Source organism: Cervus elaphus, chromosome 19 (genome assembly GCF_910594005.1).
Source record: "Cervus elaphus chromosome 19, mCerEla1.1, whole genome shotgun sequence".
Lineage (NCBI taxonomy): Eukaryota > Metazoa > Chordata > Mammalia > Artiodactyla > Cervidae > Cervus > Cervus elaphus.
In genome coordinates, this window is record NC_057833.1 from 3732496 (window position 1) to 3760183 (window position 27688).

At 42.5% G+C, this 27688-nt stretch overlaps 1 protein-coding gene and 1 long non-coding RNA gene across 2 annotated transcripts; both read right to left on the reverse strand.

Moving 5' to 3' along the window:
* Nucleotides 1-2945: 2945 nt before the first annotated feature.
* Nucleotides 2946-13485, reverse strand: LOC122676085. The gene is made up of 3 exons (XR_006335417.1): nucleotides 13406-13485; nucleotides 12825-12948; nucleotides 2946-8161 (listed from the first exon to the last, which is right to left on the reverse strand). It is a non-coding gene; the product is annotated as an uncharacterized LOC122676085 (long non-coding RNA).
* A 4686-nt stretch (nucleotides 13486-18171) lies between these two features.
* Nucleotides 18172-27170, reverse strand: COMMD2 (COMM domain containing 2). Its single transcript, XM_043874836.1, has 5 exons — nucleotides 27014-27170; nucleotides 26841-26918; nucleotides 26164-26246; nucleotides 23030-23203; nucleotides 18172-20623 (listed from the first exon to the last, which is right to left on the reverse strand). Exons 1-5 carry the CDS (start codon nucleotides 27078-27080, stop codon nucleotides 20426-20428), a joined length of 600 nt encoding a protein of 199 aa, XP_043730771.1. The 5' UTR covers nucleotides 27081-27170; the 3' UTR covers nucleotides 18172-20425.
* Nucleotides 27171-27688: the final 518 nt, after the last annotated feature.

A 27688-nucleotide genomic window follows, 5' to 3' on the forward strand; every position in this document is an offset into this window, starting at 1 on the left:
GCCTCTTGAGAAACCTATATGCAGGTCAGGAGGCAACAGTTAGAACTGGACATGGAACAACAGACTGGTTCCAAACAGGAAAAGGAGTACATCAAGGCTGTATATTGTCACCCTGCTTATTTAACTTATATGCAGAGTACATCATGAGAGACACTGGGCTGGAAGAAGCACAAGCTGGAATCAAGATTGCTGGGAGAAATATCAATAACCTCAGATATGCAGATGACACCACCCTTATGGCAGAAAGTGAAGAGGAACTAAAGAGCCTCTTGATGAACATGAAGGAGGAGAGTGAGAAAGTTGGCTTAAAGCTCAACATTCAGAAAACTAAGATCATGGCATCCAGTCCCATCACTTCATGGGAAATAGATGGGGAAACAGTGGAAACAGTGTCAGACTTTATTTTTCTAGGCTCTAAAATCACTGCAGATGGTGATTGCAGCAATGAAATTAAAAGACGCTTACTCCTTGGAAGGAGAGTTATGACCAACCTAGACAGCATATTAAAGAGCAGAGACATTACTTTGCCAACAAAGGTCTGTCTGGTCAAGGCTGTGGTTTTTCCAGAGGTCATGTATGGATGTGAGAGTTGGACTATAAAGCAAGCTGAGCGCCGAAGAATTGATGCTTTTGAACTGTGGTGTTGGAGAAGGCTCTTGAGAGTCCCTTGGACTGCAAGGAGATCCAATCAGTCCATCCTAAAGGAAATCAGTTCTGCATGTACATTGGAAGGACTGATGCTGAAGCTGAAACTCCAATACTTTGGGCACCTCATGCGAAGAGTTGACTCATTGGAAAATAACCTGATGCTGGGAGGGATTGGGGGCAGGAGGAGAAGGGGACGACAGAGGATGAGATGGCTGGACGGCATCACCGACTTGATGGACATGGGTTTGGGTAAACTCCGGGAGCTGGTGATGGACAGGGAGGCCTGGCGTGCTGGGATTCATGGGGTTGCAAAGAGTCGGACATGACTGAGTGACTGAACTGAACTGAACTGAATAGGTATATTTGGCTTTTGTTTTAAGGCAAGAAAATTTCAGGAGGAAAGTCTGGAAGGAATTTGGCAAATGTAAACCACCCTGGGGTAATATTTTAAATACTCTGTTTTTCTCCATTATTTAATCCCTAACATGTATTAACTGTTTGGTTCAGCCGGCACGTGGTTTTAGGTGATAAACAACATATATTTCATGTGTACATAATACTTATCTCATTTTCATTAATTTATATGATAAAAGCAATACATATATTTTATAAACTTTTCCACTGTATAGAAAAATAAAAGTGAAATCCTGGAGAAAACCCTGTTAAAAATTCCTTATACATCTTTCTAGAAATCTGCTATCCACAGCAAGCATTTACATATGTCAATATTTACTAGTCTCTAGTAGTCTGAGGACTCAAGAGTCTTGGAGATTAGCATAAAGACATGTTTCTTTTACTTCCATCCTATCTGAAGGGTAACAGGAAGACCAGTCTTTTAGCAGGCTTACCTACCAAAAGGGTCCAAGAATCCCTGGAAAATTCCTGTCCCATAGGACCATCATGGCCACCGTATCTGGCTCCTGGGGGTAAAACTCTACGCAGACACCTTCCTGTGATATTAGCACTGGTCTCTCACAGCAGGCTGCTAACGTCTTCCCTTGTACTGACTTCTCACATGTGTACTCAGCCTCTTAATCTCACCCCAGACTGGTAACACCAGACTACAACTTTAACATGATTTTGTTGAAGGTTCAGAGATAACAGGAGGAAAACACAGCGCAGAAGACAATCTGTAATTCTCACTAGGGGTGGTCTATATCCAAATGTCAGCCTCAGATTCTGGGGGCTCCTCCCTACCTCCCACCCAGATACCACACGGCAGGGACCACATCTCCTCCCTCTTTCAGGTGGCCCCTTGGCCTGTGTCTCCTAACTGGAATCCAGGCTCCCAAATTCCCTCAGGCCATGAGAAAAAGGAATAGGTTGTAACTCTAGTCCAAGTCCATCATGACTGTCCCCTCCAAAAAGGAGTGGGAATGTCCTCCTCCTTCAGGGAATGCCTTCTCCTTTTCATTCAGGAAAGTGTGGTTTTGACCCAAAAGGGGATCAGGAATCAGGACATTTCCCACAGTCTGGACTCTTCAGTCTTGTCATAAAAACCATGTTTGGCAGTAAGTATCCCCTGTGGCCCCCTATGAGTCAAACCTAGCCACACCCAGTCCAGTTCCCTAGGGCTCAAGGTGAGGATGTGGTCTGATCACCTCTCCTGGAGTTGTCAGTCTTGCTCTTAATTTCTTGTGAACAACCCCTTAAATAACAGCACACATCACACTCCCTCAAGACAAGTGAAAGTTTACCAGGTTAATGCTATACGTACAAGATATTTTACTGTACGGGGGAATCATTATATGAAAAAAAGCAAATCCTAACCATGGTGATCATTTTCATTTTAGAAGAAAAAAAAAATTTGCTCCTCAGCTGAAAATTAGCTACCTCAAAAGTGATGTCAGAGATCTGATTCAAGAATTACCTGGGAGCGCAAGTGGCTGACACAAAATGGGTAGGGGTTTCGATGAAACGAAACTGGCCATAGTTGATTGTTATTGAAATTAAGTGTGGATACATGAGGCTCCATTATGTAAGGAGGACAGTTATAGGTTGCCCTCCTTCCTCTCCAAGGGAAACTCTTATAATTCGCCCTAGTACACTGACACCTGTGGGTCTTGTTCTCCTTTCAGCGCGTTGAGGGACACGTGCCATCTTGCTGGGTGTATAGACAGAGGATTCAGGCACTGTATTTCTAAACGGTAAAAGAAACTCCAGGGCTTCCCGAGTGGTTCAGTGGTAAAGAATCCACCTGCCAATGCAGGAGACCCGGGTTTGATCCCTGGGTCAGGAAGTTCCCCTGAAGGAGGAAATGGCAACCCACTCCAATGTTCCTGCCTGGAGAATCCCATGGACAGGGGAACCTGGCGGGCTCCAGTCTATGGGGCCACAAAGGAGTCGGACACGACTTAGCGACCAAACAACAGCAGCAAAAACAACAAAAGAAATTCCACCTGTGCTGTTTTACGCCACTTATTTAAAAAATGCATTTTATTGGTGCAATTTGAACGGAACCTGGTGAGGGCGGCTTGAAAGAACAGCTGGCCACCAGGACAGGGTGACATCTCTGGTCTTAGTACTAACTTTAAGGCATGGGCCTTGCTCTGGAATGTGGTCCTCCATTTTATAAACTCAGAAACTTAAAATCAGCACACGTAGACACAATGAGACTCTAAGGGTTGGTGAATGCCAATAAATTAACTTGCAGTAGGAAACATAACTCTAAGCAGACCCCAAATCCATGTTTCCTGGTTAGCACATTTTCTATTACGGGAAATTTTCTTATGCAAAGTCAGTTATAATCAGAAAGGTGTTTGGTAAGAACCAGTTGTAGAACAGTGAATTTTCAACCAGGGAGAGTTAACATCCCCTGGGGGGTGGGGGGGTAGGTAAAGGGAAAGAGGCTTTTAGGGAAATTTTTGCGTGTGGTGAATTTTTCTTTCTTTCTTTCTTTCTTTTTAGCATGTGTCATTAGAAATGGCATAACTAATATTATAATCCAATAGTACATTTCAGGGGGGAAACTTAAACCCTATTGCTTTCATAATGGTAATTACAAAATGCAAAGCTCAACGGGATCTTCTTGGCTAGTGCCACTCAGATTGGAGGGTGGCAATCCGCATGTCAGACTCTCTGGAGGGTCTCATTTTTTGCTTTTTCAAAATGAGGGAAGAAAACATGCTCACTGAGGCACCAAGAAAAAGCCAGACACGAGGAAACTTACATTTGCAGGGCCCAAATCAAATTTTCTGTTCTCAGGGTTTTTTTCACTGAAGAGTTCTGTGATAAATACAACCTTAGTTTTCTATCAGGGGCGAACTGTGGGAATCTCTCTGGTGCGGGGTGCGCTGGGTCTTCACTGCTGCACGCGCGCTCTCTAGTTGCAGGGAGCAGGGGCTGCTCTCCAGCCGCAGTGCACGGGCTTCTCATCGCAGTGGCTTCGCCTGTTGCAGAGCTTAGGCTTTAGGCATGCGGGTTTCAGCAGCTGGGGCACACGGCCTTAGTTGCTTCACGGCATGTGGGATCTTCCCGCACCAGGGATCGAACCCGTCGCCCCTGCAACTGGTAGGCAGATTCTTATCCACTCTACCACCAGGGAAGTCCTAACTGTGGGAACTGCTGTGAAAATGTATCTGTGCTACTCACAATTAGCACACGATACTGTAGGGGACTACTGCCGTGTTGTGACCGAATTCTGCAGCCGGGCCACACCTCTGCGTGTGACAGCCGATGTCTGATGCTCTCGGCGCTGACTGTTCTCCCCTCCTCCTCCTCAAAGGACCCTCTGCTCACTCGGGGATGCCTGTGACTCCTGGGGAGAGGACGACACTCTTGCGCGGGCACATTCCCACCCCTCGCACACAGCGACTGGTCTGTAACTTGAACCAGGCCGGTCAGTGTGACCCTGAGGACTTTTTCTAATGACAACACTGGGACAGAGATGCCCTCCCTCTCCTGGTGGCTTCAGCAGCCGTCTTCCGCCACGACGAAGGCCCACACTGGGAGCGAGTCCACACCAAGGCTGGGAAGAGAAACAGAAAGATGTGGAGTGACTGGGGTCACCGGGTCACTGGACCAAAGGCGCCTGAGACCAGCACTGCCTCTGGGGCTTCCCCGGGGGCTGAGCTGGTAAAGAGTTTGCCTGCAATGCATGTGAACAGGTTCGATTTCTGGGTTAGGATGATTCCCTGGAGGAGGAAATGGCAATCCACTCCAGTATTCTTGCCTGGAAAGTTCTATGGACAGAGGAGCTTGGCTACAGTTTGGGGGTTGCAAAGAGCTGGACACGACTGAGTGACTCAGCTCACAACACACAGCACCACCTTTGGACTTGACCAAGGAGTTCTTTTCGCTACTTCAGCCGTTTGTGGTTGTAGGTGAAAGCGCTTGTGGGTGGATCAGGGTGCTGCTGAATCTGCATTGCTTTCAGTTCTTATTTTCCAACAGGCTCCAAAATCAGTCAGTGAAGCAAGTCACAAAAACAAAAGCTCCAGTAACTGTCGTGTTCTTGACTTTTGCTATGTATCAGAATCATATAGAGAGCTTCGAAAAATCTCAGGCAGATTAAATGAAAATCTGTGAGGGTGGGACTCAGGAAACAAAATTTTTAAAACCCCACCAAGAGATTTCCAGGCTGAAAATCACTGGTCTAAGTAAATATCTAGCTCTATCCATTTAATGGAATGCTGCAGACAAAATGTTCAAAATATATCTTTCCACTAAAGTGGGGAAAGAAAGCTGACATGTATTAATAACTTGTATCTTAAGGTTAATGCAAACCATATTTGTATGACAGAAAAGAAAAATTTATTTGCAGTCTTGTTTTACCCTTAAAATGTATGCAAATTTTGTACGATACTGCCTTTTATAGTCTTTCTTCTCTTTCCCTTTCTCCTTTCAACATTTAATTGGAACTTACCATGTCCAGTTACAGTGACGGACAACAGGAAAACAAGGAGAAACACAGTTCCTACAATCCAGAAAAAAATAGGTAATAAATCTAGTAACTGTGACAAAATCTGCTGACTTTATGAAAAGGGCAGCTCAGGGCACCATGTAAACAGAACAGGGACTCCGAACCTCCCGCGGGAAATGTTTAATCTGAAACCAAAGGAAGGCGTGTGAGTTACCTTGGCAGATGATGGAGGAGGATCCAGACAGTGGAAGTAAGGGAACCGAGAGAACACAGCAGGGGAAGAGGGGAATTCAAGGTGCGGCTGGAGATGAAGGCAGGAGCCACGGCTTACCCCAAAAGCAACGCAAAGCAACTGAAGGGGTTTAAGCAGAAACGATGTAATTTCTCTTTGGAAGATAATTCTGGCTGCTGTGGAGGAAATGCACTGGAGGAGAGGAACACCAGTGGGGAAAAGAGGAACTAACTACTAGGGGTTAGGGAGACCAGTTAACTGGGGGTAGATACAGTAGCCCAGGTAAGAGCAAGGAGGCCACTGGATGGAGAGAAGTGGGCTCGTTTGAATGCCATTTTAAGAGGATGTAATTGATAGGGCTTGGTAACTGACCAGCTGTGATGAGTGAGGGTGAGAGAGAGAAGCCAAGAGTGACATACGTCTCCTTTGAGCAACTGTGTGGACGGCAAGGCCGTTTCTTGAGTAAGGAACACTGGAAGAAGAGCAAGTTTGTAAGAGATGAGTTAACTTTTGTCTTGAGTTTGAAGTACCTGTTGTACCTGTTACACACGTAGCTACATGGAGCTACAGACAGCTGATAGCTGATACATGTGTTTCAAATTCAGGAGAGCAATATGCACTAGAGATCTACAGTTAAGAGTTATCAGCAAATTGATGATGGTAAAACTAAGAGGAAGAACTAAATTATACACTTATAATTTATACAGGTATAAATTATAAATTTAAATTTATACAAGTATAACTTATGCAGGTATGAGTCTGTAGAGACAGGACTTAGGACAAAGCTCTGTGGACCACCTACAACTGAGAGGACAGCAGACGACACAATCTTGCAAAGAAAAGTGAGAACACGCTGATAGAGAGGAAACAAAGCAAGTGAGTGCTAAGGAAAAAAAAAGTTGAGGAAAGGCATATTTTTTAGAACGAGAGATCTACCCTGTCAAAAGCTGATGAAAGATCTAGTAAGATGAGGATTGAAAAATGTACAGAGAATGGGTTTAGCACCATGGAAGATCCTGGAAGGGCTTCCCGGGTGGCTCAGTGGTAAAGAATCCACCTCCCAATGTAGGACGCGAAAGAGACACAGGTTCCATCCGTGGGTCGGGAAGATCCCCTGGAGGAGGAAATGGCAACCCACTTTAGTATCCTCGCTTGGAGAATCCCACGGACAGAGGAGCCTGGTGGTCTACACCCACAGGGCTGCAGAGTCGGACCCGGCTGAGCACCTGAGCACAATCACGAAGTCCTGGGAGTGTTACCATGAGTAGCTCAGGAAGGGAAGGTAGACTTTTTCAGAAGGTACTGAAAAGGAGAAGAGAAAGAGTTTGGTAACTGGAGAGGGATATGAGCCAAGAGATATGAAGATGAGACAGACTGGAAAATGCCCCTCCCCCCTTTTTTTTTTTAATGAAAGGGAATCAGGAAAACAGATAAAAGCAGAAAATACGAAAGTGTCAGGATATTGGAAGGAATGGGATCTAGACCCGTGAGGGTTGCCTCTTCTACTGGAATAGGAGAAAGAGTATCGGTGCAGAGAGCAGCAAGGATTGTAGGTTGGTTGGCCAGAAGTGGAGAGAATTCCTAACCGATCACTTCCGTTTGTTCTCTGAAGAAGGAGGCAGTCATCAGCAGAGAATGAGGAGGTGGTGAGTGGGTCAGAGGTGTCAGGGCAGTGAAGAAGTTCTGAAATAGTTGTTGAAAATGGGAGATGGATGACTAGGGAAACAGTAGGCTAGTCAGGCAGTGGTAGGGGCTTCACTGGGACTGATGACCATTATAACCAGGATGGTCTGTGTGCTTTGGCATATCTTCTCCTGTGGGGCTCAGCAGCCTATGAGCTAGCAAGAAAAAAAATGGCCAGATGCATTCATGCATAGTGGGCAAGACAGGTGCCGCCGGAGGTGCAGCACTAAGGTCTGGGAATATTGGCGGTGATGGGTATCTGAGGGGTGGGCTGTGAATCAATCATGATTGGGAGAGGGAGGGAAATACAGACGGGCAGAGGCTGTTAACCCAGCGGTTCAGCGGTGGAGAATCCGCCTGTGATGCTGGAGATGCTGGAGGTGAGGGTTCGGCCCTTGGGTCAGGAAGACCCCCTGGAGGAGGGCATGGCAACCCACTCCAGTATTCCTGCCTGGAGAATCCCAGGGACTGAGGCGCCTGGGCATAGGATCCACAGTCCCGCAGACAGTCGGACACGACTGGAGTGACCGCGCACAGCACGGCAGAGGCTGTTAAATGGAGAGGGCTCGGGTAACAGAACTGAAGGTCCCTGTGAAGCTGAAGAACCGGAGTGTCGGAGGTAACTCACCTATGAGCTGGATCAATCTCAGAGAATGGGATGTCTGAAACTGTGTTCTCAGAAGCAGAACAGATCAGGTGAACACAAGGGCCAGAGAGCCAGCAATGAAAGCAAATGGCTGAAAGAAACATGGGAAACCCTTTAGGAAATAAGATCAAGGGGAAAAGAAGCCAAGTTGTTGGATGGATCACCTACATATCCCAGTTTGACGGGAGGACTTCAGAGAGAAGAACACTTGGAAGCTAGTTCAGTTCAGTTCAGTCGTTCAGTCATGTCTGACTCTTTGTGACCCCATGGACTTCAGCACGCCAGGCCTCCCTGTCCATCACCAACTCCCAGAGCTCGTTCAAACTCATGTCCATCAAGTCAGTGATAGCATCTAACCATTTCATCCTCTGTTGTCCCCTTCTCCTCCTGCCTTCAATCTTTCCCAGCATTAGGGTATTTTCCAGTGAGTCAGGTCTTCGCATCAGGTGGCCAAAGTATTGGACTTTCAGCTTCAGCATCAGTCCTTGAAATGAATATTCAGGACTGATCTCCTTCAGGATGGACTGGTTTGATCTCCTTGCAGTCCAAGGGACTCTCAAGAGTCTTCTCCAACACCACAGTTCAAAAGCATCAATTCTTTGATGCTCAGCCTTCTTTATGGTTCAACTCTCACATCTATACATGACTACTGGAAAAACCATAGCTTTGACTAGATGGACCTTTGTCGGCAAAGTAACGTCTCTGCTTTTTCATATGCTGTCTAGATTGGTCATAGTTTTCTTCCAAGGAGCAAGCATCTTTTAATGTCATGGTTGCAGTCATCATCTGCAGTGATTTTGGAAAATAAAGTTTGTCACTGTTTCCACTGTTTTCCCATCTATTTCCCATGAAGTGATGGGACCAGATGCCATGATCTTAGTTTTCTGAATGTTGAGTTTTAAGCCAGCTTTTTCACTCTCCTCTTTCACTTTCATCAAAGGCTCTTTAGTTCTTCTTCACCTTCTGCCCTTAGGGTGGTGTCATCTGCATATCTGAGGTTATTGATATTTCTCCCAGCAATCTTGATTCCAGCTTGTGCTTCATCCAGCCCAGCATTTCGCATGATGTACTCTGCATATAGGTTAAATAAGCAGGGTGACAACATACAGCCTTAATGTACTCCTTTCCCAATTTGGAAAATCCCAATTTGGAAACTCGGAAGCTAAAGACCCCACATGATCTTGCCACTGCCCACTCCTCTGATCATTTCTATCCTCAACTCCAGCCACATCACCCTCTTTGTACGCCCTCAGATGTGTGATGCTCATTCTCACCTCAGGGCATTTGCATATACTTTTCCTTCTGTCTTGCGTACTCTTCTTCCAAATATTTCACATTTTTCCCCAGTGTAATTCACTTCCAAATCCATGATAAAGCAACTTAATACTGTAAAATTGTTTTCTATCACAGACGAGTGATTTCCAAAAACTTGTTCTTGATAGCTATTATAAATCTCTATGTCTTATTTTACTGTGATTCACTGAAACACTCCTAAACTAAAACCTATAAATCTATAGAGTACATTTTTCCTATTTGAAACTGTGTAGTTTCTTTATTGTTACTAAACACAAATCTGAGTAGTCACTTCCACAATATATGATTCATGCCAGAAAGCTTTGTGATGCCTTCCCGACCACAGTCTCCACAGGTCAGTGAAGAGGACACTTCGTTTCACCTTCTGATAACCAAACACTCTAGCAATCCTCAGCCTGTCACTTCAGTCGGGTTTATGCTCCCGAATCACTTCTGCAGAATCTTCTCTGATCAGTCTATCTGAAATAGTAGCTCTCAACTCTGACCCCTCGCTCATAATTCCTATTCTAAAATTCTTTTTCAGAGTATTTAACACAATGTGAAATTACAGTACACATGTATTTTCCTAATTATCCACCCTCCCATTAGAATGTAATCTCAACGAGGGCACTGATTTTCTCTTGTCCCCACTGTATTCTCAGAACCTAAACAGATCCTGGACTACACTAGGTACTTTATAAATACTTGTTGGATTGTATAGATGAACAGAAAAGAGGAAGGATCCAGGAAGCACATGAAAGGCAGCTATCAGTGATAAAGAGGGCATGGCTGAACAGCATAAATTCTAATGAAAGAGGGTTTTTATTTTTTGGCCACACTGTGAGACTTGGGGGATCTTAATTCCCCGACCAGGGATTGAACCCAGGCCCTCAGGAGTGAGAGCTTGGGGGACTAACCACTGGACAATCAGGGAATTCCCATAAGCAGCGCTTTGAAACAAAGGTGAAAGGAGAAAGTTTGAAAGGTACGGTTGGTAAGTGACACTGGAAAACCCCTGTCCTATCCCACTCCAGAAAATACTCAAGGCTCCGGAGAGCATCAATCCCCACTAGAAAAGGCAAAGGAAAGTGGGGTCTCAGTGGGAGAAGCAGATCTAGGCTGGCAGTGACAGGGGTTCACCTGCACAAAAGCTGCAGTCACAGTCCACAGGCCTCCCTGTCCATCACCAACTCCCAGAGTTTACCCAAACTCTTGTCCATCGAGTCGGTGATGCCATCCAGCCATCTCATCCTCTGTCGTCCCCTTCTCCTCCTGCCCTCAATCTTTCCCAGCATCAGGGTCTTTTCAAATGAGTCAGGTCTTTGCATCAGGCAGCCGAAGTACTGGAGTTTCAGCTTCAGCATTAGCCCTTCCAATGAACATCCAGGACTTGTCTCCTTCAGGATGGACTGGTTGGATCTCCTTGCAGTCCAAGGGACTCCAAAGAGTCTTCTCCAACACCACAGTTCAAAAGCATCAATTCTTCAGCGCTCAGCTTTCTTCACAGTCCAACTCTCACATCCATACATGACCACTGGAAAAACCATAGCCTTGACTAGACGGACCTTTGTTGGCAAAGTAAGGTCTCTCCTTTTTAATATGCTATCTCGGTTGGTCATAACTTTCCTTCCAAGGAGTAAGCCTCTTTTAATTTCATGGCTGCGGTCACCACCCGCAGTGATTTTGGAGGCCCCCAAAATAAAGTCAGCCACTGGTTCCACTGTCTCCCCATCTATTTTCCATGAAGTGATGGGACCAAATGCCATGATCTTAGTTTTCTGAATGTTGAGCTTTAAGCCAACTTTTTCACTCTCCTCTTCCATTTTCATCACGAGGCTCTTTAGTGCTTCTTCACTTTCTGCCGTAAGGGTGGTATCATCTGCATATCTGAGGTTATTGATATTTCTCCCGGCAATCTTGATTCCAGCTTGTGCTTCCTCCAGCCCAGCGTTTCTCATGATGTACTCTGCATGTAAGTTACATAAGCAGGGAGACAATATACAGCCTTGTATATTGTTTGGAATATACAAACAATATCCTTTTCCTGTTCGGAACCAGTCTGTTGGTCCATGTCCAGCTCTAACCGCTGCTTCCTGACCTGCACACAGGTCTCTCAGGAGGCGGGTCAGGGGGTCTGGCGTCCCCGTCTCTCTCAGAACCCCCCACAGCGCGTGTGCCTTTGCCCACCTTCACCTCCTGCTCAGAGCACCTGCCTTGCCATCTGTCTGCTCAAGTCTCGCCCTTCTCTCAGCAACTCAGAGTCCCTTTTTTTGTCCACTCCAGGCTGAGGTGCTTTTTCCTTACCTAAAGTTCCACAGAGAATACAGCATATACTATTCATGCATCACTCTTATTTACACATTCATTTGTTCATAATTTTTTAAAACTGTGATGTACCTGGTACTGAACTCCCCTGGTGGCTCAGATGACAAAGAATCTGCCTGCAATTCAAGAGACCCAGATTCAATCCTGGGTCAGGAAAATCCCCTGGAAAAGGGAATCACAACCCACTCCAGTATTCTTGCCTGGAGAATCCCATGGGCAGAGGAGTCTGGCAGACTACCCTCCATGGGGTTGCAGAGTTGGACACGACTGAGCGACCAACACACCAGGTACCATTCAAAGCGCTGCTTCATTTGACAATTACAGCTTTGTTCTTATCTTATTTCTACAAGCAAAGTGTAATATACTATTATAATAACTAAAACAATAACAGTGAAACCACAACAGTATTGTAGTTTCTAAGGAAACAGTTTATAGACACGATAGAGAAAATAGAGAAAGCAAATAAAAGGAATACTACAGCATTAGAAAGAAAATGTTAAGATTTTATGTTTTGACACTTGTCTCCCAGATCAGACTGATTGACTGCAATCAGATCCTATGTTGCAGTCGATCTATATTCTAAAGTAATGCCTGAGTTTTAGATGTGTGACAATGTGCAGAGCTATTTTACAGAAATCCATTTTATGAACTAGAGTATGCAATGTCACAAAATGAATCTAATTATACGATTACCCTCGGTAGTACTGAAGATAATTAAGATGCTAACTCAGGCAGAGAGGCAGTTTATTGGCCATGTGTTAGGTGCCCTGCAGAATCGAGGGGCAGCTCTGAGGCCAGGTCCTCACAGGATATGAACAGGATGGAACAAGTCATTGAGCACCTTGCAGGGCTGCTGCTAAAACGCGTCTGTGCCAACCCTTCTGAGTCCTCAGGTTTCAAAGTCCCAGGAGAGAGACTTATGGGCTCAGCAGGAACAGCAGAGGGCACGCAGCCTCTTGTCTGACAGTCCCACCGAACTGTATTCAACTGGAAAGAAATTCTTCTCCAAATGTAAACCGGGGTGCAATTACCCAGACAGCGAAAATGATCAGCGGGAAAGAAGTGCCTTCCTGACGCCCCTAGTGAGAATCACTCCCTCCCTCACATGTGTGTGCAGAGTTTCTTATTTGCCATACCTTTACCCAAGCCTCAGCACCCTCTGACTGAATCAGTGCTGCCGACGTAGCTTTTCATTCCCTCCACTCGTGGCTACAGCAGCTGTATCATCTGGAAAACGGTGTCCTGGAGGTCCCCAGTCCTCTATTTCAAAATTAATACAGAAATACTCTGAGGAGTGAATTTAGGCAAAAGTAAATGCGTTTTTCTCTATTCCACTAGAGAAAATTTTTATACGTTTTTAATTTAAAAAGTGTGAAAAACATTTTTCACATTTCTAATGTGAAAAACATACAAAATGAATACAGAAAGACATAAATCCTTAGTTGTTTTTCTATCTTCTCTAAGTCTGTAAAATGCCCACATAATGTCCTTATTTTAGCAGGAAATGTTTTAAATTAAAATTAAAAAGGATATAATACAAATCTAATTTTCTTTCGAGCTGACTCAGCTAAGAGTCCCTTCAACAGTTTGGTCAACTAGCTCCCTACCTGGTATAACTTTTGAATTAGGCTAAAAACAAAATGTTCAATTCACTGGAGAATAACTCTACTAATAACTGGTGAGGAAGAAATTATTCTCAGATTTTTCTAAGCTGTACCTGGGAATGTAATTCTAGAAAACCGTCATTGTAGAAAATACACTACTGGATCTGTCAGAGGTTCTCTTATAACCACTGTAAAATAAAATAAAATGCAACAGACTAATTCCATAGGGAGACTAGGAGTGAAAATAAATCAAATAATGTAAACAGCAAATGCATATCCATACAATAAACATTACTCAGTCATTAAAAATGTGTAAAGTATTGACACTCGCTATATCATGAACATTGAAAACACTATGATCAGTGAAAGAGTGCTTCCCAGGTGGTGCTAGTGCTAAAGACCCTGCCTGCCAACGCAGGAGACAGACGTAAGTAAGAGAGATGGGTTCCGTCCCCGGGTGGGGAAGATCCCCTGGCGGGAGGAATAGCAACCCATTCTGGTATTTTTGCCTGGAGAATCCCATGGACAGAGGAGCCTGGTGGGCTACAGTCCATAGGGTCACAGCCAGACACAAAAAGCCATATATTGCATAATTCTACTTATATGAAACATCCAGAAGAGGCAAATCTGCAGAAAGTAGATTAGTGGTTGTCAGGGACTGCAGGGAGGAGGAAATGGGGAGTGACTCCTCATGGATACGTGTTTCATTCTGGAGTGATGAAAACCTTCTGTAATCAGATAGTGGTGACCATGGTTGCACAGCTTTGTGAATATTCCAAACCCCAGTGAACTGCACTTTGAAAGGGTGAATTTTATGTTATTTGAATTATTTCTCAAAAAAAAATTTTTTTTAAGGAGGGAAGGACTTCTCTGGTCATCCAGGGTTAAGACTCCATGCTCCTAATGCAGGGGGCACAGGTTCAATTCCTGGTTGGGGAACATGGCCACACCACATGGCCAAAAAAATAAAATTTAAATTAAAAAGAGGAAGGGAAGGAGGCTTAGGTTTGGCATGAAAAGAAATTGTTCTAAGTGCCTAAGAAAGGCATGGAATTTGGTATTTATGTCTAGGCAAAGAGTGGAACAAAAAAAGGCATGAGAAAGAATACCCAATAATTACACCCTTAAGGTGTAATTAAAATTAAAAAAAAATTTTTTTTTAATTATATTGCTCATATTGTGAGACAAATCATTTTCTCCTTTTGGAAAGTACATGGTGACTTGCTCATATTTTCAAGTACTGAAGAAAGTTTTCTATGGTCTTTCTCAGTTCTTTTAGTTTATGTATTGTGGAAGAGTCTTGCTGCAAACCAAGTGATTTTATTATGCTGCAGGACTTAACACTCACTTGAGCTTTGTAAGGGCTTTTTATTTATTTGGAATAAAAGCATATGGTTTGCAGACCATGCCAGAAAATCAAATCCTAACCATCTATACTTGCTCCAGTGACACTCAAAGACTTCCCTGGATTTTCTTTTCCTCATTCTCTGAATTTTAATCTGTGTTTTTAGCCTTTGAGTTAACTGAGAAGCCTTTTCGTTCTGTGCACTAAGCACATTCCTTCAAAGCCGCAGGCATCCACTTCTCATTGGATTTATGACAATCACAACATCGGCATGCAGGTATTAAAAACACTCCATTTGCTTTTCCCATCACACCTCTCGTTACCTCAGGGAACCCCTCTTTGGTAGAAAAGGAGTAAAGGTAAATTTCTGCCATCCAAACTACATCCAACTACTCCAGGGTATTCTGCAGTCATGTACCTTTTCTTCTGCACATTTCTACAGCTCTAGCTATTGAATCACACTAGGAGTTTTGCTTTCCAGAAGAAGGTGGAGTTTCAATGAAAAATGGTTCCAACACACAGCAGCCCAGAGGAACTTCCCTTCTGCAGAACAGCCCCCTGCCCACTAGGATACTCCTTTCTGTAGCCTGATGAGTTTATGAATTAAATGACTTTCAAGGGTGGAATGGCCTGAGAGCATTCTAAACTTTACGGTACTTTACCCTTTGTTCAACATACAACATAGATCATTCTACGTATTTAATATTTAACACAATGGAGACAGTGCCTTTGTAAAAAGAGCTAGAAAAGTTTTAAAATTTTCTTTGTTTTCCTATCGGCACAATGCCATACATAAATGGGTGGATCAGAGTTCAAAGTAAAATAGTGAAGACTAAGAAAAATAAAGAATAAAAGAGGTAAAGGATCTCACGAAGCTTGTGAGAAAGGGCAAAAATCCTTTTCTCTGTGTTGCCTCTCCTTGTAGCTGGTCGTTGGGCAGACCATTCTGTGAGACTAGAGATGATAACAGCAGGAGAGGAAAATGAAAAGCGTGGTCTTTGCAACCAAAAACCATCAAATTAGGTTCAAGTACAATAAAAGTGCATGGCCTCTCATTCTGACAGTTACATAATTAGCAATATTTCTAATGAAACAAACAATTTACACTACACTTATTAAAAAATTCTTATAAAAAGTTGATAGGCTTTAAATTGATTAATGCAGATATCTATATTCCTAATGCTCCATTTTAGGCCCATTAAGAAAATAAAATTACTTTTCCCATGCTTCCCTATTATAGTAAGTAGACTCTTATGGACTCATGGCTACAAAACATAATTAAGTCATTTGAGTTCCTGGGCAGAGGACTGGAACTATATAAAGAGCCATTAATATTCAAGTGACGGAGTCATTCAATGTACGTATTTTATTGCCATAAAGCATATCATTGTTTTCTCATCTTGAAATAGTATACACTATTTTGCAAAGCTGAGAAACAGTGGGTTTCTTCTGCTTTTATAATTCAGACGTCGTTCTCAAAGTTTGTAAAGCTCGCTGAAGTAACCACACTAGTGGTGAAGCTGGGCTTGCTTGTTTCGCTTTTAAGGAAAGTATGTAGGTTTGAGCATAACTGTCATGATGGTTTTAAAACCGAGTATGTTTAAACTAGAGGCAATATAGTACTACATCCTTTTTACCAAAGTATTTTCTACTTGTAGCGAAAGAAAGGAAAAGAGATGACAATTACCAATTACTATGGAAACCATGGAAGGGTAAGCTAAAGAGAAATTTAAACATATACTAAAAAAAAAAAAAAGTACAGAGAAAAGTATGTATAGTAGGAAGACTTTAATACAGCAGTGGACAGATCTTCCTAATCATGAAGGCTGTGAGAACTACAAAGAAGTATTATGTTTTCCAGTGGAGATTAAAAACTCCATTTAGATATAATATTACCTAGAAAAAAGGGAGCTGGCTTAGCTAATGCCTTGAGATTCCCATGCTTCTTTCACTAGCATGGAGGGGAAGAGACGGGGGAAAAAAAAGGACTCTGGACCAAGCCTATAGGTAAAACCCTCAGCCTGTCTACCTGAGTCCTTTGGGGACTAGGCAGTTTTAAATAGCTGAGTTTTCAGGGGAGTTATATGTGTATCATTCTGAGAATTGAGATTTTCTTGCTTTGTTTAGATTTTATGTATTGATTTCTGGCTGTCTGGGTCTCTGTTGCTGAGTGGGCTTTTCTCTGGTTTTGAGGAGCGAGGGCTCCTCCCTAGGGTGGCGTGTGGGCTTCTCGTTGCAGGGCTTTCTCTCGCTGTGGACCAAGAGCTCTGGGGCGCTGGAGCTTCAGTATTCGGGGCCCGCGGGCTCAGAAGTTTCGGCTCCTGGGCTCTAGAGCACAGGCTCAGTGACTGTGCACAGGCTTAAGTTGCTCCGAGGAAAGTGGGATCTTCCTGGGTCAGGGATTGAACCCGTGTCTCCTGAATTGGCAGCTGGATTCTTTACGACTGAGCCACCAGGGGAGGCCCCTAAGAATTAAAATTTTCAATAAAAGTACTACTAAAAATGTATTTAAGTTCCCTGATCTTTTTTCTTCTTCCTTTAGACTTCAAAAAAAATTTTTAATACAAGTTAAACTCGGTATAGAAATTAAGAAGGCAAAGAAAGTCATAATCCTACCACCCAGAAACCATCAGGTAACATTTTCTCTCAGTTCCTTAAATACAGTGTTTTAGACAGAGTTCAAGGTTATAAAATAATGGGATCCTCAGTCCACATAAGTATATTCTAAAGCCCTACACTAAACATTTTATATGCACTGTCTCATCTGGTCTCTACAAGCCAATGAGATAGGTGTTATTATTCCTATTTTAGAGATGAAGAAAACAAAGCTCTGAGAATTTATCAAGGATCCATCAGTTCAGTCGCTCAGTTGTCTCCGACTCTTTGTGATCCCATGAATCGCAACACACCGGGCCTCCCTGTCCATCACCAACTCCCAGAGTCTACTCAAACCCATGTCCATCGAGTCGGTGATACCAAGGACCCATAAGAAGCCACAAAAACTAAATTTAAATCCTTTTGTCCATTCCCAAAGACTGATTTCTCATAGGATCATACCCTAAAGGGCAACATCCTGTTATACATTTCAAGGGTTCCCACACAAGCCTCCTTTACACACTTTTTTAAAAATTATTTTAATTGGAGGCTAACTACTTTACAATATTGCTTTACACACTCTTAATGATTTTTCAAACTTTCCTTAGTATCAGGTTCTCATCTTCCAGTTTTCACAAAAGTGTATTTTCTTCTTATAGTATCCAAGCCCCTTTCTAGTTTGCTGTTTTAAATTTACTGGAGCTTGGAAACATCAATAACAAAATAAACTCATGGAATTTGTGAAACAGAAAGGAGACTTCCAATGGGTGAAGTACATGTAGACTTTGTAATTACATATATTGATTATTCCCTACTTACAGAGCTGTTCTGAGAAATGAGATGTTACTATTCTGGCTTTGAGACTTAAGAGCTATTATACTTAAAGAGCTATTATACTTAATAGCTCATGCATCAGCAAATCCTAAAAAATATGCACACTCATAATCCAAAATGTTTTAATAAACATTTAGATAGTTACAGATGGAAAGGCATATCCCAGAGTCAAGAAACCTGGTCATATAGGAGAGTAGAATAGTGGCTGCATCTGCAGAAAATATGTTCATCTACAAACATATACAAAATATGTTCATCTACAAACTACAAAAAAATAAATGTGCCGTAAAACAAAGAAGGCAGAGGAGCGGGTCAGGGTGTGGAATGTTCGAACAAGAAAAGGAAGAGACTCATTAGACGCTCTGTGGGAAAAAAAGTGAGTCCCAGATTCAAAAGAAAGACTGCTCCCAACTCATTCTGGCCTAAAGAAGCAAAGAAGAACATCAGAGAGAACACAGCGCAGAGCCTGGGGACGGGGGCTTTTCTTCAGCCACCGAGTCTCGTCTGACTCTTCACGACCCCTCGGACTGCAGCACGTCAGGCCTCCCTGTCCCCCACCGTCTCCTGGAGTCTGCCCAAGCTCACGTCCACTGCATCACTACTGCCATCCAACTAGCTCATCCTCTGTCGTCCTCTTCTCTGGAGACAAATAAAAAAAAAGAGGCTAACACATGCTTTGTTGTTTTGCTTGGGATAAGAATAGTGGATATAGAGGAAGAAAAAAGTTGCCCTAAGGAGACACAAGGATACTATTTCAATTTTGGCTGGAGTCAGCCCTGCTTATCTCCACCCAATGTGGACAAATAAGAAGGCTCACAGAGCTATTTTTATTGTATAAGCTTGGCAGGCATGTTGCTTTTAACCTGATGACATATGCTACAATTTCATGTAATATGTAAAGTTTCCTCTTATTCGTGCGGTTGCTAACATGAAAGCTTCATTAATCAAGTTATCACTATAATTAAAAATTATCTGAGTATAGTTTGCTTATAGTTATTTTGCAAGTGCATAACAAGTTTTCTCCACACTTGTATGGAAAAAAGATGCCTGCAAGGGGATGATGGATGGCAATTTCAATTGTGCTTTTCTTCCACTGGCCTCTGTTTCCTGCTAGGCTCTCTCTTAAGAGAAAGCAGCAGCATGATGCCACTTTGACTTGGAAATCTCTAACTCTTAGGGGGCGAAATAACAACAGAGCCTAGACGACTGCTTAGAGTCTGACGTTTCTAAAAGCGTTCCACGGGATGAGATTTTCAGAGTAAGGTTTTGGATACATATTTAAGACTGAACCCCATTTTCCACCCTTCCACGCAACTTCCTCCTTAGGCTGTGACTCCGTCAGTCTTCCTGTATCCCCGTACTGTGTCCCTGAGACTGACCTGGCATGTCGGCATCTGAATTGTTCAGGCTGATAGCTTATAGTCACCCACTTAAAAACAACACAAAACAAAAATCAAGTTTTCACTTAAGGGAGAAGGGAAATTTGCCGGGAATGTAGTAAACATGGCCTTCCTTTGCCCTCTTTATACTTTATTCAAACAGAATTTTGACTGTAATTTATATCTAGATAATTAAGAACTGATTACAATATGCCTGCATCCGTTGTTTATAAATGTTGAATGGCAGTCTGTCTCTCAGATGCTTTGGTAATAGGGAAAAAATTGAATCCTTGATAAACTACAATATATTCACACAAATCTAAGTACTATTTAAGCTTATTAGCATGGCAACTTAAACTTAAGCAACAAGGTAAGTACTTAGTATATTCACAGCCAAATAAAACACATGAACTGCCTAAAAAATGTTGCATCTAAAAAATTCATATTCACTTCCCACTATTCTGTGGCTATTAACATCATGGTGTGCTTTAAAGTCAAAAACATTAAATTGTCTAGAAATACTAAGAATAGTAATAGAATTACACCGTAAGCTTTATTTTTAAATTTAGATCAATAAGGAGGAAAACAATAAACTAGTCAGAAAAAGCATAAAAAAAATACAGTCATTTATATACACAGAGGATCTGAACCATATAGATTCACTTTCAGTTGATTCAATCCTATTTACACATTTACAACACAAACTACATCTTAACTCAAGAAGCTGATCATATTTAGCACCGAGAAAGAAATTTCACTTAGCCTTTGACCATGACCTCAGTATCTTGACATAGGGAAAGAAATTTTATGAAATCTCTATTTATCACTCTCAACTTAAAAAATTGATTTTGAAAAATAACTGCTGCGTATCACCAATTCACAAGTGATTCGGCAGGAAGAAAACAAACTGGGACTACTTGATGCTACGCATGCGTGTCACCAATTCACAAGTGATTCGGCCGCAAGAAAACAAACTGGGACTACTTGATGTTGCGCACGACTCTCCTGCAGTGGTTTGTTTTCACCTCCTCCAAGGCCTGTTCCAGCTGCTGAGCCAAGTGCAGCAGGGTGGCGGGGTCTGTCTGCAGGACGTGGGTGTTGAGGTCTCCATTCTGATTAAGGTGGAGCTTTACAGTCACTGATGGCTTAATCTGTTGCCTGAGGCTTCTGCTTGCAAGCTTAGTTTTGAATGGAATAAGAGCAGAATGACTATTTAACAATCATGCTGAACATGTGAATGATGACATTATGCCATACACAAAAACTGAATTTCAGATGAATCACAGACTTCAAAATGAACAGTAAACTTTAAAATCTTTGGGGGAAAAAAACAAAACTACAATGTATAGGTAGTTATACAGTATGGAAGGGTTTCTTAAACATGATATAAAAACAAAAATCATAAAGAAAACTGATAAACTGAAATACATTAAAATTATTAAAATTTCTTGGAAAGATGTCTAAAAATAGTGGGAAAAAACAAGCCACAAACTCAGAAAAGATACTCTGTAACACATAAAGCCAAAAAAAAGAATCAAGAATGCATGAAGAAGTGCTCTGATTTAATAAAAACCCCAAAACCAAGAAACTTGTACAGAAGACCTATGAAAGCACTTCTCAGAAGTAATAAAAAGATAAACACAGGAAATACATTCAACTTTATTAGAAATCAGGAAAATGGCCAATAAAATCATGCTGCTTATCAGACTGGCAAGAATTAGAAACCTGCCCACAAGGAGCACTGCAAAGTGATGGTAATGAAAACTCATCCACTGCTGGTGAGAGTGATGAGAGAACTACTTTGGAAAACAGATAAATTACCAGCAATTCCACTCCTAGGTACATACCTTAAACTCTTACACATATACACATATTCATAATAGTATTTGTTTCCAAGAGCCAAAAGCTAGACATATCTCAAATATTCTTTAGCAACAGAATGGATAAATTGAGAATATCCATACAATGAAATGCTTATAAATGACCGAGAAAAGAAGTAAACTACAGCAACCTCAACTGTCATCAATAAATCTAAAAAGAAAATGTTTAATCAGAAAAGCAAGTTGCATTTGCCTTCAAGGAGCCTATAATCTGCTTTATACATCCTCCTAATATATATTCAAGCAGTCAACACACTGGGATACAATTGCTAAGCTTATCTAGCTTATTTTCTGTAACCTATCTGGACCACTCAAATCAGGAAGAATCCACTATTACAGCGGTTTACAAACATTATTACACATTAGAATTACCGGGGTGACAAGGGAGCTTTAAAAAAATCCTGATGCCCAGGTAAAACTCTGTACCCATACGTCAGAACCTCTGCGGCAGAACACAGGTATCAGAGTTCTTTTAAAGCTCCCTAGATCATTCCAGTGTGCAATCAAGTTTGGGAACTAGGGAGCTATCCCACATACTCATTTGTTCATTCTCAGATTCATGTGGGCCTTTACAACTTATGCTGTCTCCTCTCTCAATATTACTACCCTGGTTTTCTCCATCCATTTCTTTTTCTGAAATTTACCCTTCTTTTATTGATGCTTTTCTGGATCATGCCAATGTACACTGAACTACCTGAGATACAGCTTTTCTGAAATACTCAGAAGTACCTTTATTTATACAATTATATTCTTTTTTCCTCTCCAGAACCTTATTTCACAACTATCTTTAAATACTAGTTATTTTGAGACATCTAATATCACTAAATAAATAATATCTTTTCCAGCTGAGAAAGTGTCTTACAATTCTTATGGTTCCCAAAGCATTCAGCATAGCCCTAATCAGTGATTGGATGGCATTCAATAAATATCTCTTAACTAGCTTATCTGTCACTGCTTGAGAAAGGCTGCATGCAATAGTCTGAAAACTCCTTTTTGGTTGTGTACGTGGCTTTAAAAACAACCCAATCTCATAAAAAGAAGGCAGACATAGAAGAATATTTATTGAATCAGTTCATGAATAGAAAGTTACAGAGCAGAAAAAGTAATCTGTGCATTAAGAGACAGGATGCCACCTTTGAAAAGAAGGACGGGGAAGTAACTTGCAGAAGGCAAGAAGGATGCTTCTGAGGTGCTGATCATGGGTGCTGGTTTCATGACTGTTTTTACCACATGATAATTCATTGGCTATATACTGACTTGTGTACTTTCCTATAAATGTGCTTTATTTAGATAGAAAAAGGTTTTCTAAAAGCTAAGCACCACTTTAAAAATATAGATAACCATCTGCTTTTCCAAAATAACCTATTTCTTACAAACTTCACAAATTAAACCAATGTGAACACATTAAAAATATAAGAGAATGGAGAATTCCCTGACGGTCCAGTGGTTAGAACCCAGCACTCTCACTGCCAAGAGCCTGGCTTCAATCCTTGGTTGGGGAACTAAAAAATCCCACAAGCCTTGTGGTGTGGTTAGAAAAAAAAAAAAGAGAATGAACTATTTGTGAAATAGTCTAAAAATGGACATTACAAAACTGAAGTTTCAAACCAGAATTTGGTTAAGGTGGTAAAGAATACAACAAGTGTGAAGACATAAGCCTAAAATAAATTTTATATTCTAGGTCAGATTTTTTAAAAGTCATACCTGTACATCCAGTCGCCATTCAAGGCTGTGGTAACTGGGAAGGTCTGGTGCCAATTCACTCAGGATAGTTCTGATCTCCTTTCTGTTGTCCAGATAAAGCTGAAGCAACAATTTGTTCAATTCTTCAGGAAATCCCAGAACAAAAACAGAGTCTTGGAAATCCAGTTCAGAAATCTAAAAATGGATCAAGTTTATCAAAATTTATTTGTGTCTAATAAATGCTGAAATACTGGATATACACAAAAAAATATGAATTCCATTCTGTCTAGTAAAAGAAACAACACTCCTTAGTAAAAGGCAACCCCTGTCCACTATTCCAAATTCTAAGTGTCTGATACAAAAATCAGCAACAAAAGCAAAAATAAACTAGTGGGACTACTTCAGATAAAAGGCTTCTGCACAGCAAAGGAAAGCATCAACAAAATGAAAAGGCAACCTACTGAATGAAAGAAAAATCTGCAAATCACGTATCTGATACACAATAGCAAAATAAATAAATAAGTAAATAAACCGATCAACAATCTGATTAAAAAATGGGCAGAAGATCTGAATTCACATTTTCCAAAGAACACATACAGAAGGCCGACAGGCACATGGAAAGATGCTCAACATCACTACTCATCAGGGAAATGTAAATCAAAGGGATGAGATATCACTTCACATCCACTGGAACGGACAGTACCAAAATGACAAGAAACAGGTGTTGGTAAGGCCGTGGAGAAAAGGGAACTCTTGTACACTGTTGGTAGGAACATAAATTGGTGCAGTCACTATGAAAAACAATATAGAGGTTCTTCAAAAAATTGAAAGTAGAACTACCATATGATCTAGCAATTCTACTTCTGGATGTTTATCCAAAAAACCAAAAACACGAATTCAAACAGACACATGCACCCCCATGTTCACTGAAGCATCTATTTACAGTGGCTAAAAGGTGAAAACAAACCAAGTATCCATTGAAGGATGAATGCATAGGGAAGTCGTGGCATATACACACAGTGGAATATTACTCAGCCATAAAAAAGAATGGAATTTGCCATTTGCAAATTGGATGGAACTTGAGGGCATTGGGTTAAGTGAATTAAGTCAGACAGAATAAGAAATACTGCATGATTTCTCTTACAGGTCAAATCTAAGACAAACAAAAAACAAAGCCCCAGCAAACTCACAGATACAGAGAACAGACTGGTGGTCGCCAGAGGCAGGGAGCGGGTGGAAGAAAACGGTCTGGGTAAATCTCAGTGGGATACTCAGATGCGGACTGGACACAGGAAAGTCATGTGTGTGGCCAGCAAAGGGTGCGGGAGAGAAGGACGTGGAGTCCCGGTCTGTGGCTCTCCAGTGGAACAACATTGTTGGGGACCAAGCCAGCCTGACACTGACTCTCAGTAAGATGAAAGGAGACTGGCCACAGCAGGCTTGCTTCTGCTCCCTATCGGACGACCCACATGAGGAGGGCTAAACAGGCAGCGAAAGAGGAGAGGAAGCAGCATTCTTTCTGTTTCTCTTCCCGTCATCGTCTTCACCTCAGCCACCTTAATGCTCCACTTTGCCTGCTCTTTCCCAGTTTCTGCATGCCACCCTTTTTGGGAGGGGACGTCACTGTCATTAGACTTGTTTGTAATAGCATAGGCTTAGGTTACCTTGTCCCTTTAGCAAGTACTTCCTGAGATCCTACGATGGGATAGGTCCCATGCTAGGAAGACAGAACTGAATAAATCAAATGGGCGCATTGCTGGTGTGGAGGGCTTCCAGTCTTTGGGGCCAGGGGGGTTAGGTGTGTTGACCAATCACATCAGGTAGTCTCTCAGATGATTCAACTCGACTAAATCTAAGAGCAAGAGGCTAGAGATCTACTGCAAGGAGGAGAGCAGCCAGGAAAGCTCTGAAGAGGGCCAGAAAAGATCACCTCAGGAAGCAAAAGTGAGTTCCCCGTATCAACTAACAGAACACAGATTTATGTGACAGAGCATTTGCTGTGAAACATCTCTAAGTGTAACATTTTAGAAAGTCTGACAAAAGGGATCTATAAAATATATTTTTATCCAGTTAACCACTCAAATAATCTAATTATTTCACCCTAATTATTAGGGTGAAACACCATAACTCAATAAGCCACACTCTGTCTTTCATCACTTCTACCGTGAGGATTTGCTATCAAAATGTTAAGCCTTTAGGGTAGTTTCCCAAATTTACCTGATCTTAAGAATCATTTAAAGCACCTTGGAAAAATATTCTCAAGCCCCTCTTCTGGAAAACCTGATTCAACAGGTTTGAGACAAGGACCAGGAATTTGGTTTAAAAGGGTCACACAAGATTCTCACTAAAAGGTAAGTTTGAGAAACAGCAGAATGGACAATATGTAAATTCAGCCGTGTGTGTGTGTGTGTGTGTGTGTGTGTGTCTGTGTGTGTGTGTGTGTCTGTGTCTGTGTGTGTGTCTGTGTGTGTGTCTGTGAGTGAAGTCACTTCAATCCTGTTGGATTCTTTGCGACCCCATGGACTGTAGCCCACCAGGCTCCTCTGTCCATGGGATTCTCCAGGCAAGAAAACTGGAGTGGATTGCCATGTCCTCCTCCAGGGGATCTTCCTGACCCAGGGATTGAACCTGAGTTTCTTATGTCTCCTGCATTGGCAGGTGGGTTCTTTACCACTAGCACCATCTGGGAAGCCCCAAGTAACCAGCCATAATTTTTCAAATATTTTTTCTATTAAGAGCATGGAGAAACAACTGGTACAAGATTCCCAGCCAGTATTAAAAAGGGGAAAATGTGGGAGAAAAGGAAAAAAACACTTTATTAAAATACAAAAAGAACTGCTAAAATACCCAGTTTTCTCAACTCTCCAACAAGCTACATACTGCTAATACACAGAAAGTTAAATCATTTCATTCTCCCTCTTCTTAGGATACACGTGGTAACATGAGGAATTAGAGGCAATTCTAATTTATACTAACAAGAGGTATTCATGCCAGCAGGTCACATTATAGTCAGATTATGTATGCATGGCTTCACGCAATCAATTATAAACCAGTAACATTACTGAAATGAGCAGATCCTACCAGGACTGATATATAGAGTATAATGAACCTCCTTAAGGTCCTGGTAATACCAAACTGCCCACAAAAGCCCTTACCATGAGCTTCGAACTTTCAGTGAGGAGGTATATTAATCCTTCCACACCATGTTGGACAGTGTCACTACTCACGCTGAGTTTTCCTGAAAAAGAGTAAATATTATCCATTACTCCATGTTTTCAAACACTGCAATAAAAAATAATTTCGTAATAACCTGCTGTTCATTCGCCATTCCCAGGCAAATGCCTTCAGTACTTCCCACCATGTAACCTTCTTTACAAAATACAGATGCGTGGAGACAAAATCAGGTGTACTCTCTCTCTCATGAGCGCGCATCTACTTCAAGCCTAGCAGAAGAGACAAAATCGGAAACCTCCCCTCGTCCATCGCGGGGAAAATACTTCAGTAAAAGCAGATGTCTGAACAACGAACAACAGCCAAACACTTATTTATGGTTCACCGAACTATTCCACACAGTTGGATGCATGTAAGCATCATAGTGTATCTGGCAGGTGGTGTCATGTCCATTACACGCCAAAAAACACAAGCTTTAAAAAAACTCAGTATTTAGAGCACGGGCAGGATCTGCGCGCTGACTTAACAGCCCTTCTGCTTGATTCTGCCACAACGGGGGAAAAAACCTTTAGAGTCGCAAGACGCCCGTCCTCTCCAGGGCGACAGAGAACGGCCCACACTTCCCCGAGCAGATTGCACCTCTGTGCCTCCCGGTTCTTACGGGCAGCGCCTTCGTAGATCTTGGGGTTCGAGCCACGCCGCAGGAACTCCACCGCGATTCGCCCAAACTCTGCGACCACTGCAACGGAAGCCAGGAGAGCCTGAGCGCCGGGCGCGCCCCGCGACCCCTCCCCAGGCCGCAGGGAACCACCCGCCGCCGCCGCGCGCCCTCACCCGCGCTGTCCACTTTCGGCAGGAAGGCCAGATGCTCCTTGTGCTCCTCCGACAGGTCCAGCAGCATCTTCCCGGCGTAGCCAGTTTCACGGGGCAGCGCCGACCCCACCCTCGCCACTTCCGGGGCCTGAGTCCAAGCGTAAAGTGGCTCCGGTGCGTCAGCGCCCGGAGGCTTGGGTTCCGGCTGAAGGCCGTCCTACACTCAAACGCCTCCCCAGGCGCAGACTGGGAGCCGGAGATCCTTCAGTTTGCAAATCAGATGTCGCCTGCGGGGCTCAGAATGCCTTGCTCTGAGGAAGAAAAGTGTAAAATTCGACTCGCCCCCTTGCGGAGCTTACATGAATAATGTTAGCAGCTAACATTTATGAAGCACTATGTCAGGAACTGTTCCCAGGTTTATTAACTTGTTTAGAGTTCACAAGAACCTTACCAGGTAGGTACCCTTATTGTCCCCGAGAGAGATAAGTAAACTGAGACAGGTCAAGCAACTGAACGTCACTTTTTTTTAGCGCTAAGTAGTTTACACAGAGCTTCGGTATATGTTATCTTACTTGATTTATCTCACTTAATGCTCTCAATAACCATGCCATCGTTTGTACAGACGGGCCATTTGTACGGCGCGGGTCATCACTTGTACATGAAGAATCCAAAGCTCCCGATACGGTGTTATCAGCC